Here is a 12,601-nt window from a genome sequence, read left to right on the forward strand (position 1 = left end):
TCAAAAAGTTAAAAATGGAAATCCCGTGTGATCCAGTAATTCCACTTCTGGGTATTTATCCTAAGAAAACAAAATCGCTAACTCAAAAAGATACATGCACCCCTATGTTTACTGCAGCATTATCTACAATAGCCAAGTATCCATCAACGGACGAATGGATGAAGACGTGGTGTACAGATACACAATGGAGTATTATTCAGAAATCAAAGAAGGAAATCTTCCGTCTGTGACGACACGTATGGACCTGGAGGGCATTACACTAAGCGAAATAAGTCGAAGACAAATACTATATGATCTCATTTGTATGTAAAGCCTAAAACAAGACAAAACCCAAACTCACAGACACAAGAGAACATATTGGTGGTTGCCAGAGGTGAGGGGTGGAGAGCATGGGTAAAAGGGGTGAAGGCCGTGGCTTAAAGAAAAAAAGAAATAATGTTTGAAAATCCCCCAAGTGTGTCAAAAGCTGTAAATTTACGGACTGGAGATGCTGAATGATGCCAAGTCACTTGGGCGGGGGAAGGATCTTCTCCAGAGGCAGTGTCCGCGTCTAACAGAATGAAGCTCCTTCCTTGGCCCACACGTAGAAGGTAACACCAGGGGGTCACAGACATTAAGAGCTTCGAGGAAAACACAGGAGCGAGAAAACAAAACTTTGGTGCTTCAAAAGACATCCAAGAAAGTGAAAAACCCCCAGAGAGAAAGTATTTGCAAGTCATATACCTGATGAAGGGCTCGTATCCACACTGTATGAAGAATTCTTACAACTCAATAATAAAAAGACAATCTAATTTAAAAATGGGCAGAAGAGGGGCGCCTGGGTGGCTCAGTCGGTTAAGCGCCTGCCTTCGGCTCAGGTCATGGTCTCAGGGTCCTGGGACCGAGCCCCACGTCGGGCTCCCTGCTCAGCGGGGAAGCCTGCTCTTCCCTCTGCCCTTCCCCCTGCTTGTGCTCTCTCACTTGTGTGCTAGCTCGCTCAAAATAAATAAAAAATATGTATATTTTTTGATTAAGGGCACCTGGGTGGCTCAGTCGTTAAGCGCCTGCCTTCGGCTCAGGTCATGGTCTCAGGGTCCTGGGACCGAGCCCCACGTCGGGCTCCCTGCTCAGCGGGGAAGCCTGCTCTTCCCTCTGCCCTTCCCCCTGCTTGTGCTCTCTCACTTGTGTGCTAGCTCGCTCAAAATAAATAAAAAATATGTATATTTTTTGATTAAGGGCACCTGGGTGGCTCAGTCGTTAAGCGCCTGCCTTCGGCTCAGGTCATGGTCTCAGGGTCCTGGGACCGAGCCCCACGTCGGGCTCCCTGCTCAGCGGGGAAGCCTGCTCTTCCCTCTGCCCTTCCCCCTGCTTGTGCTCTCTCACTTGTGTGCTAGCTCGCTCAAAATAAATAAAAAATATGTATATTTTTTGATTAAGGGCACCTGGGTGGCTCAGTCGTTAAGCGCCTGCCTTCGGCTCAGGTCATGGTCTCAGGGTCCTGGGACCGAGCCCCACGTCGGGCTCCCTGCTCAGCGGGGAAGCCTGCTCTTCCCTCTGCCCTTCCCCCTGCTTGTGCTCTCTCACTTGTGTGCTAGCTCGCTCAAAATAAATAAAAAATATGTATATTTTTTGATTAAGGGCACCTGGGTGGCTCAGTCGTTAAGCGCCTGCCTTCGGCTCAGGTCATGGTCTCAGGGTCCTGGGACCGAGCCCCACGTCGGGCTCCCTGCTCAGCGGGGAAGCCTGCTCCTCCCTCTGCCTCTCTCACTGTCTCTCTCTCTCTCTCTCAAATAAAAATCTTTTAAAAAAAATTAAAAAAACTAAAAACGGGCAGAAGATCTTTGTAGACATTTCTCCAAAGAAGACATACACAAGGCCAAAAGACACGTGTGCAGATGCTCAACGTCATCAGTCACTAGGGAAATGCAAGCCAACACCAGTTCTCATCTACTTCGGTGGCTACGAGAGAAAGGAGACAAGAACGGGCGTCATGAAGAGGAGGGAGAACTGGAACCCTCATACATTGCTGGCAGGCCCAACGGCGCAGCCACCTTGGAAAACAGTGTGCTGGGCCCTCACAGGGGTACACGGGGCCCCCACGTGACCCACAATCCCACTCCCGGGTACATGCCACACGGACACCTGTGCCCAGAGCAGCGCCACATCACAGTAACAGCCAGGAGGCTTAAGTAACTCCAATGTCCCTCACCTGATAAATGGGGGAACGGAACTCGCCAGAGCCACACACTAGATACTGCATGGGCATTAAAGGGAGGAAGTCCCGATTATGCTATGATAACAGCTGCTTGGGGCTGGGAAGGACAGGGCAGGCGCAGGACGGCTAAGGGACGCAGAACTCCCTGAGATGATAACATGTTCTACAACTGGGGCGGAAGCTGTGGTGTCTGTGAAGACACTAGAAGCAGCTCCATTGTATGCCGTGAGTGGGCAAAGCGTGTGGTGTGTGAATTAGATCTCAGGAAAGCTGTTAAAACAAACAGAGAAGAGCTGAGCAAACCCCAAGCAGGCTGATCCCAAAGACATCCATGCCAAGGCACATCTCACCGAGCTTCTGGAAACGGAAGACAAAGGGAAAGAGCCTTCCCGTAAAGAAAACTTAGGCCCAGAGGTCCCCTACTGGCAGATTCCACCGAGCGCTTACAGAGGAAGTTAACACCAGTCCTACACAGACTTGTCCAGAAAACAGAGCGGGAGGGAGCAGTCCCCCTCCTACCTGCCGAGGCTGGCACGACCCCGACCCCGACCCCAGGCAGACGCAACAAGAACACACGAGCGCAGACACAAGACTCCACACTCAGGATGGAATCCGCCACCAGCAAACCACAGGGTCATCTTAACAGACGCCGAGAAGCATCGGACAAAAACCATCCATTTGTGATAAATACCGTCCACGAATCAGGAACAGAAGAGAGCTCCCTTAGCCTGCAAAGGACACGGCAGAAAACCTTCAGTAAGCACTGCAGTGAAAGGCCAAGACCGAAAGCTTTTCTCCTAAATCGGGAACGAGGACGGGCTGTCCACGCTGCCCACTCACGCACCATGCCGGCCACACAGCAGGCTGAGAGACAGGAATACAAGACACTTATCTACAAGAAAGGAAGAAACAAGATCGTCTCTCGTTGAGACACGACTGTTTATACAAGATTCCACAGCATCACAAACAAATTATTGAAAGTGAGTTTAATAAGGTTGTGGGGTACAAAACGCAAAACTGAATTCTATTTCTACATCCTGGTAACCATGAGAAACTGAAATTTTTACAAAGTATCATTTATAATGGCCCCCAAACAATCAAATATTTAGGAGTAAGCCTCACAAAATGTGCAGGATCTATAGGCTGAGAGCTACAAAATACCTACGAGGGAAACTGTATCGTATTGTCAGATCAGAAGGCTCAGTGTTGTGAAGGCTGCAATTCTTCCCAAATGGACATACTGATTCCACAGACTTCTAATCAAAACACTAGCAGAGCGGCATCAGGGAAATCCAAATCAAAACCTCAATGAGATACCACCTCACACCAGTCAGAATGGCTAAAATGAACAAGTCAGGAAACGACAGATGTTGGCGGGGATGCGGAGAAAGGGGAACCCTCCTACACTGTTGGTGGGAATGCAAACTGGTGCAGCCACTCTGGAAAACTGTATGGAGGTTCCTCAAAAAGTTGAAAATAGAGCTACCATATGATCCAGCAATTGCACTTCTGGGTATTTACCCCAAAGATACAAAAGTAGGGATCTGAAGGGGTACGTGCACCCCGATGTTTATAGCAGCAATGTCCACAATAGCCAAACTGTGGAAAGAGTCAAGATGTCCATCGACAGATGAATGGATAAAGAAGATGTGGTATATATATATATATATATATATATATATATATATATATATATATATATATATATAATGGAATATTATGCAGCCATAAAAAACCCCAAAATCTTACCATTTGCAAGGACATGGGTAGAACTAGAGGGTATTATGCTAAGCGAAGTAAGTCAAACAGAGAAAGACATGTATCATATGACCTCACTGATATGAGGAATTCTTAATCTCAGGAAACAAACTGAGGGTGGCTGGAGTGGGGGGTGGGGTGGGAGGGATGGGGTGACTGGATGATAGACACTGGGGAGGGTATGTGCTCTGGTAAGTGCTGTGAATTGTGCAAGACTGTTGAATCTCAGATCTGTACCTCTGAAACAAATAATGCAATATATGTTAAGAAAAAAAAAAAAAGAAGAAGAAGAAGGTAGCGGGAGGGGAAGAATGAAGCGGGGCAAATCGGAGGGGTAGACGAACCATGAGAGACGATAGACTCTGAAAAACAAACTGAGGGTTCTAGAGGGGAGGGGGGTGGGAGATGGGTCAGCCTGGTGGTGGGTATTGAGGAGGGCACATTCTGCATGGAGCACTGGGTGTTATGCACAAACAATGAATCATGGAACACTTCATTTAAAACTAATGTTGTAATGTATGGGGATTAACATAAGAATAAAAAAAAAAAACCACTAGCAGAGTTTTCTTTGTGGAAATCAACAAGCTGACTGTAAAATGTATATGAAAAAGCTAGGGACAGAATCACCACAACAACTTTAAGAAGTAGCAACGTTGGAGGACTCGCGCCAGTTTCCAGACTGATGGCAGAGCCATGGTCATCGAGGGGGTGCAGTGTCGGCCAAACGGACAGACACACATCAGTGGAGAAGAAGAGACCCGCAGACGCGTGGTCAATTCATTTCCAGCAAAAACAGTCCTTTCAACAGATTATCCTGAAACAAGGGATATCGATATCCCTTTCCAAACTCCAAAGGCAACACAGACTTACACACAAAACGTGAAACTGAAACTTCCAGCAGCTGGAGGGGAATCTTTGTGACCTCGGTCAGGCAAACTTTCCTTAGACCTGGCATCAAAAACATGATCCGCAAAAGCAATAAAATCATAAATTGGACTTCACCAGCATAAAAAATCCCTGGTCTGTGAAAGATAATGGTTGGAGAATGAAGATAAGCCACAGAATGGGAGGAAACCTTTGCAAACACATCTTTGCTATAAGGGATTTGCATCCAGAAGGTATAAAGAACTCTCGAGTTTTAACAATAAAAGCAGCAGCCTCCCCAGAGCCCCCTTCCGTAGAGGACGCCCCCGTCTTTAGCCTTTAGGAGAAGGAAGAGCGAGCCATGTGCTATACTGCAGGCCGGCAGGTCTGACAACACCCAGGCCAGTAAGGCCGGCGATCTCATTCACTGCAGATGGCGCGGGCGTTCTGGGTACAGTCCCCAGTTATCGTGCATTCGGTAATCTCACGGAGTGAGAAACTGACGTGCATGCCGAAATCTGTCTGTGAACCTCTACAGTGACTTCAGTCCTCACCGCCAAGCTGGGAATGATGCAAATTCCCACCCACCGTGGTGACGGACTATACCACTGAGAACCACGCAGAGGCCGAGGAACCAACCCCCATGAACTCGGGTGCACGTGGAGCAGTCTCGCTGGGGGGGTGCGGCCCGCACTGCAGGTCTCCGTTCACGGGCCACGGTGGCGGCGGGCTGGGAGAGGACAGCGTGTGCCCGCAGCACCTGTCCTGGCCCGGAGGAGCGTGCACCAGCACGGCTGGACTCTACCATACGGAGAGGACAGCAATAAAAAGCTCATCTAATTCCCGCGTCTGCACTGAGTGCTGCCGGACGCCTCCCGAGACTGGGCTGAGAATCTGGTCAGGCCTTTTCCCGGGACTAGAGCCTGTCCTTTCTGTTCCCTAGAACAAAATGTTGTAGGTGTCCGGCAGCCTATCAGGATCCCGAAGAGGTTACCTTTTACTGGTCTCCCCCAGTCTGGAAACAACTGGAAAATTCTACCTAGATTCTAGTGAGCTACCCTGTGTCTTGGGCTTCCAGTCACTCTGACCTCGGCTGCCCTTCCTCCAGAGTGAAGACTGTTCTCCTGTTAGCATGGCAGCCCCAACCCACAAGCAAGGAGTCTACTCTGTTCTTGGTCATCTGTTCAGACTACTGAAGTGACGGGTTTTTGTTTTTTTTTTAAAGATTTTATTTATTTATTTGAGACAGAGAGAATGAGAGACAGAGAGCATGAGAGGGAGGAGGGTCAGAGGGAGAAGCAGACTCCCTGCCGAGCAGGGAGCCCGATGCGGGACTCGATCCCGGGACTCCAGGATCATGACCTGAGCCCAAGGCAGTCGCTGAACCAACTGAGCCACCCAGGCGCCCCATGAAGTGACGGGTTTTTTGTGGGTTTCTAGACCTTTCGGTGTCTTTGGCATTTTTTCAAAATTCTTCCTGATACCGTTCTTTGAAACAAAGCACATCGAATACTGACTCTCAAGCAAGCTATCCACTCTCTGCTCCAGTCTCTCTTCTGGAGAACTGGAACGATTCCACCCAGGGCACAGTGGCCGCGGTAGGAGCTCCCGTGCGTGCCTAGCTTGGCACCCAGCACACAGTAGGTCACACTGCATGTTATGTTCGTGCCCGACCTTTCACATTTCGGGCTCTCCGGCTTTACAGCAGAATGGCCGCCGCGCTGACTTCGATGTTCCCTCCCTGCGCCCCGCTGCAACTGTCCCTGCTTCCTCTAGGCACCACCCACCCCCAAACAAATCACCTCTGCAAATGAAGCTATCCCGTCACTCCCTGGCTCCTGTCCTTCCAGTGGCCTCCTCCTGCACGTGGGGCCCGACAGAAGCTGGCCGATGGCCGTGCACTGACCAAACTCAGTGCGGATGGCCTCATCCCCTCCCTTGGACACAGGGACCCCTTCCCTGCCTGGATCCGATGTCCCCATCATTTGCCTACTGGACCATCAATCTGCACTTAGAGATCAAACCCTCGGGGAAACCCGTGCAAGCTCCGAGGCGGCGGGGAGCATGCTCCCTCTCTGCTGCGGCCTGGTGCAGCACCTGCCCGCGGAGGCCCCAGAGTATCTGTCACAGGACAGTTTACACGGGCTGGCGATAGGCAGCGGGATATGTCAGAACTGGGCTGAAATATCCCCTTACAAGAACGTTCTTCACAGCATTACTTAGAACAGTGAGAAATGAGAATCCCGTAAGTCTCACAACATGGCAACGTGTTTTATGAAGCAACCTATGACAGGTATTTCCATTAAAATTAGTATCTTAAGGGGTGCCTGGGTGGCTCAGTGAGGCGTCTACCTTCGGCTCAGGTCATGATCCTGGGGTCCTGGGATCGAGTCCTGCGTCAGGCTCCCTGCTCTGCGGGGAGCCTGCTTCTCCCTCTGCTCCCCTGCCCCCCGCTTGTACACACGCGTGCGCTCTCTTTTTCTCAGATAAAGAAAAAAAAAATCTTTAAAATTAATATTTTAAGAGTATATAAGGACATGAGATAATAATGAGATGAGTAAGAAATGGGTAGAACACCGTGTATAAAACCTCAATTTCTTCAATAAGAACAGCCATCTATATGCTTGTGGAGCTGGAGGAAAATATTCCAAGGTAATGTCACTGTCTTAAATAACATCACCAAAATCTCTCCTTTTTTAAAAAAGGTTTCCCGCGTTGTCCACATCTTTTATAAAAGACGTATCTTTATAATCAGAGAACCGTCCTCAATAACTGAGACATGTCACTCTACGTCAGACGGCTGTAAGCACAGAGCCCCGAGGAGGAGGCCTGTGGCCTCCATGGTCCCGGGGCCCCGGTTACCTGGTTGTTGACGACCACGTGGACGGTGCCATGAGTCGTGTAGGAGGGCAGGTCGCTCAGGTGGAAGGTCTCATACACGATGCCCTGGCCGGCAAAGGCGGCGTCTCCGTGCAGAAGGATGGACATGACCTGCAGACGTGCAAAGGAGACCCCAAATGCAAAACAGCCGCAGGCCACACCAGAAACTGAGTCACAATCTGCTTTTCCAAAAATAGTGCATTTTGAGATCACTTCAAACTTAGAAACAAAAACAAAGTGGCAGGAGGGGCGCCTGGTGGCTCAGATGGTTGAGCGTCTGCCTTAGGCTCAGGTCATGGTCCCGGGGTCCTGGGATTGAGCCCCACATCAGGCTTCCTGCTCCGTGGGAGGCCTGCTTCTCCCTCTCCCTCTGCCTGCCTCTCTGCCTACTTGTGCTCTCTCTCTGGCAAATAAATAAATAGAATCTTAACAAAACAAACACCAAAGTGGCAGGAGAACACATGACCCCCAGGCCCCGCCCGGGCCCTGCCTTGCGCCATTGGCACACCCGCCACTCAGCCACCGTCTGCTACAGAGCCCACGGACGCCATGCTGGGCACGGCCCGCGGGACCCTCCCGGCAGGAGGGCAACGCTGGCCGGGCTCTGCCCGGGGCGGGGGGCAGCCCAGTGCCTCTGCTGTCTCCACGGCCCAGACAGGCCTTCGTGACCACCCCATGAACGGCGCACTCCACACCGGGCGACGCCCCAGCTGGCCTGCCCCACGCCGGCGGGCGTCCCGGTGTTCCTGGACAGCGTCTCCCTCCCCCTCACTGTTCCCCCTCGGTCATGAGAACCTCGGGGTCCCGCTCCTCACCAGCCCCTGCCCGGCGGCAGCAGCAGCCTCTCCTGGGTGCTGCCAGGTGTCCCTCCTACAGGGATCTGCAAGAGCCTCCCCTTCTTGCCTTTTATTTGCATTCATGTGTGCTCACGGTTCCTATGCTATTCAGTCGGCCGTCACTGACTTCTATCACACTGGGCGGCTCCCATCGTCCCACAATCGGGGTGGGGGCCCCGTGTCGTCTGGACGGTGGCCCCCGCACAGCCTGGAAGGAGACACTTCTCCAGGAGCCTGCTTGCAGGGACGGCCGGGTAGACCAGCCTGTGCACAAAGGTGTTGCTCAGCATCTGCGTCCACAGGAGGACGCGATGCTGCCGCGTGCAACCCGACTCTGTTCAGTGCCGTCCTCCCTCCGCATCCACGGACACCTCCCGCACCACGAGACACTGCTCCCGGAAGCCCTCGTGTGCCCCCTGCCAGGAGGGGAGGGTTTACCGTGTCCTTTCCGGGGACAAAATGGAACCCTTGTGTCCTGCCTCTGGCCGCAGGGATGCTCACTGGGACAGGTTTATGCAGGGGCCTCCTCAGAAGGGCAGGTAGGAAGGCCACGGGGAGTCCTGCCAGAGCCTTCTCCGCACACGCTTGGCCTCCCACTGTTGGGCGCTTTGGGGAGCCTCCCATCTGGACCTCCTGGGGAAGCCACACTGGGGCCCTCGCCCAGCTGCACGGCCGTCCCTGAGACTCCCTCAGCGCGGTGCTCGGTGCTGACACCATGGGGCCCGCCGCTCCTTGCGTCTGATGGCACCCTAGTGAGCGGGCCGCCCTCCTGCACTGGGGGTTGCTTCCCCACAAACACCCCAGGGCCCTACTGGGTCAGGCCCTGTCTTCTCCCAGGTCACAGAACAACCCTGGTCCCGTGTACAGAGAGTAGATAAGTTTTCTGAAATGTGGAAGGTCACGTAACAGACGCTAGCTCTCTGAGTTCTCAGTTTAACAGAAATCAGCTAATTGCTGGGGGTTCTGGACAAGCAGCAAGGAGAACAGGTGTGAAGGACTGTGGGGTCTGGATCCATGGCTGGGGCAGGCGAGGGTCCGAGTGGCTCCTACACGGAGGTGGGTGCTCGAGGGGTGGGCTTTGCACACCAGGAAAGAACCCTCCCGAAAATGAGTGCCTGGTGAGCACGTGGGGCTAACCAGCCTGTCCTGGCCTCCTGTCTCATGGTGGGACTGACGGCTGCCACCACCTGGAGCATGCTCGACGTCCTTCGGCTTTCACCTAGTGACTCGTTGCTTTCCAGGACGTGTCCAGCACTCCGAGTGAGCACTGGTCAAGGGGCTTTTTGTCTCACTTACAAATGAGGACATCGCACAGACTTTACTGCAACCTCGTTCCCCAACCTGGCTCCACGGGCCGTGTCCTAGCCGAGGACGACGGGAGCGCTAGAGGCCCTGGTGACCACCGCCACCCCCTGCAGCCACCGTGTCGTTGCTGCTCCCAGGGCCATGACCTTCACATCCTGACAGGCTCCCCGCTCCCCGCGGGCCAGGCCCTTTCTCTGCGAGGGCGGGGGTACCTGTCAGTGCAGGAAACACGTCCGGCCCCGACGCCACGCCCAGACCCATCACTGCAGACCCACTGCCGCGAACGGCAGTTCCCTGGGTCGCTCTCTGAGCGCAGAACTAGCAGACCCACGGTACTTCGAATTACGGAACTTCAAGTAGGCTGACACTTGGCTCCACCTCTAGAGAGTCTGCCTCCTCTAAGGACACCCCCAGGCCAGCGCACCCCACTCTGCCCCCAGCACCCCAATCTACCTGCACCTCAGCCCCGTCTGTCACCTCCAGAGAAGGTTCTTATTTGCAAGCCTGGCTTCACCACAGGTGTGATGACGGGAGCAGCCCACCCCCTGCCCGGCTCTGGAACTCGCGACCTGGGAGGGAGCACCTCTGGAGGCGCGACTGGGTCACTATCTAGGATTCCGCCCCAGTCTGTTCAGAATACTTTGTTCAGTTCCACAACCCCGAGGTGGAAGACGTGACTGGGGCTCGGAGCCCGTCCCGGACACTGTGGCCTCAGGGCTGCCCTGGCCGGCCCCCGCGACCTTACCTTCTTCCCCTCCGTGTCCCCACAGTAGAACTGCTCCGCCTTTGTCTTGCCCATCACCACGGGGTCGGCAGCCTCAAGGTGGGAAGGGTTCGCCACCAGTGACAGGGTGATGTTCCTGTCGGTCACGCGGTTGATCCGCCGGTGGTACATCCCCAGGTGGTACTTCACGTCCCCAGAGCCCTGACACACAAACATGGGGCTGTATCCTCGGAGGGAGGGAGATGCTCAGGCTTCATGACCCCTCTGCTCTGTGCCATTTCTGCTCCCAGAACCCCCATTCCTGCAGGCATGGGAAGGTTTTCCCCCAGATGGCTCCCATCCATGGCCCCGGGAGAAGGGCCTTGCCCCCAGCGGGAGGACTGTGACCCGCTGGCCACCACCTGTGTGACAGTGTGGAGGCCCCCGGCCTGCTGAGGGCACGGCTGTCCTGAGCGGCAAGTGGAGCTGAGGGTCTCGGGTGGGTTTCTCGAGAAGAAACCAGGTGCCTCACCTCATCAGCGGCTTCCAGCTTGGAATCGAACTGACAGAAAATCTGTTCCAGCTCCTTCCTGATGACGTTGGCAAGCACGTTGAGCCGCCCCCTGGGACACAGAGGGGGGTGAGCCCGAGGCCAAGGCGGTGCGAGGAGGGCGGGTGGAAAACAGGCCCGTGGGGAGTGCTCTGCCCTCAGCCTCGGCTCCCCTAACCCCCTGGCTGGGGCCCCACAGGGTGGTGGTGGGGCCTGCGGGGACGGTCACCAGGGCGGTGGGCACGTACCTGTGGGGCATCCCCATGATCACGTAGTCCACCCCGTTCTCACTGGACTTGTCGATGATGGTCTTGAGCGCAGGGATCAGCACCTCGCACCCTTCCAGACCGAAGCGCTTCTCCGACGACCACTTTCGCTGCAGGAAATCCTCAAACCTGGCCAGGGACCACCAGGTCACACTCCTGCGGGGATGGCCCAGCACGGTGCCCAGCCCTGCCCCCATCCCCGCACAGCCCGCACCTGGTGGACCGCACGAGCCTGGCCAGCAGGGTCCGCTTCTCCTCGCTGGTGAACTGCATGACCCCGGGTGTCTCGAACTTCTGCCGGATCCACTGGCACTGCTCCAGGTCGTTGATGAACATGAACTCCACCCCGATGTGCCGGCAGTAGGCCATCTGTTCAGACACACACACCCCCATCAAGCGCTGCTCACCCCGGGGGATCGACCGCCTATCCAGCCAGAGAGCTGGCGGGAACAGGGGCCTCCCTTTCAAAGGCAGCGAAGCCAGCTGGGAGCCGGGGCAGAGATGGGGTTGGGGCCTGCAGCCTCCTCACTCCCAGCAGGCCCACAAGATGCTTCTGCAGGTCACACGGAGCCCGGCGAGCAGGGAGGGGACAGCAAGAACCGTGAGGCCAAGGCGCTTTCCTTTGTGGCAGGAAGATGGAGGCACCAGCCAGGGGATGGACGATTCTGGGAAGCCAGCTTCCCTGACCTCAAGGTTAGACCGTGGCCAGCGCCACAAGAAAGGGACTGTGCTGCCGGTGGGTGACAGAGCTCAGTGGCCACTTAAGATTCGCAGGTGTTCGGATTTTAAATTCTTTTAATAAGTGAGCCCTCTTGGGAAGGCTGGGTCCTACAGAAGTGTACTGCACACATTACAAAACAGGGGGCCCTGAACAGAGCAGGTGTGTCCCATCCACGACGCTCCCGTTACAGCTCGGAAAGAGGCCGTGCGTCCTGTGGGAAGCACAGGCTCAGTGGAAAGGAAGCTGGAGTGGGAGATGACAGGAAGGCCACAGGAGGGCCCGGCCTCAGGGTGGGGGCCTTTGCAGGGGCCCGTGCCTTCCTGAGGCAGGTGACCAGGGCCCCTCTTCTGCCTCCACCCACCAGCCGTCCAGGGTGACAGCAAACCCCAAATCAGCACCAGAGTTAAAGAAGGAAGCACCCTGGTGTGGCATAGGGAGGTTTTATAGACCCCAAAACCGTCTCCAGCAGCCACACCATCCAAGCACTCAGACCGCCAGGCTCTGCTCAGAGGGTCCGTCCATGC

General features: G+C 54.5%; 1 protein-coding gene across 6 annotated transcripts in view; it reads right to left on the reverse strand.

Moving 5' to 3' along the window:
• OGDH (oxoglutarate dehydrogenase) overlaps positions 1–12,601 on the reverse strand; it is a 73,811-nt gene that overhangs the window by 14,336 nt on the left and 46,874 nt on the right. For all 6 annotated transcript variants that reach the window (XM_064575541.1, XM_064575540.1, XM_045864993.2 and 3 more), the window contains 5 exons: positions 11,571–11,725; positions 11,339–11,485; positions 11,073–11,163; positions 10,583–10,762; positions 7,679–7,807 (listed from right to left, as the gene is read on the reverse strand). In XM_064575541.1, the coding sequence (XP_064431611.1) occupies positions 7,679–7,807; positions 10,583–10,762; positions 11,073–11,163; positions 11,339–11,485; positions 11,571–11,725 (702 nt within the window). The remainder of the gene's footprint in view (positions 1–7,678; positions 7,808–10,582; positions 10,763–11,072; positions 11,164–11,338; positions 11,486–11,570; positions 11,726–12,601) is intronic.

Source organism: Mirounga angustirostris, unplaced genomic scaffold, assembly GCF_029215605.1.
Source record: "Mirounga angustirostris isolate CCGP_5_RB_7025 unplaced genomic scaffold, mMirAng1.0.hap1 SCAF_12, whole genome shotgun sequence".
Lineage (NCBI taxonomy): Eukaryota > Metazoa > Chordata > Mammalia > Carnivora > Phocidae > Mirounga > Mirounga angustirostris.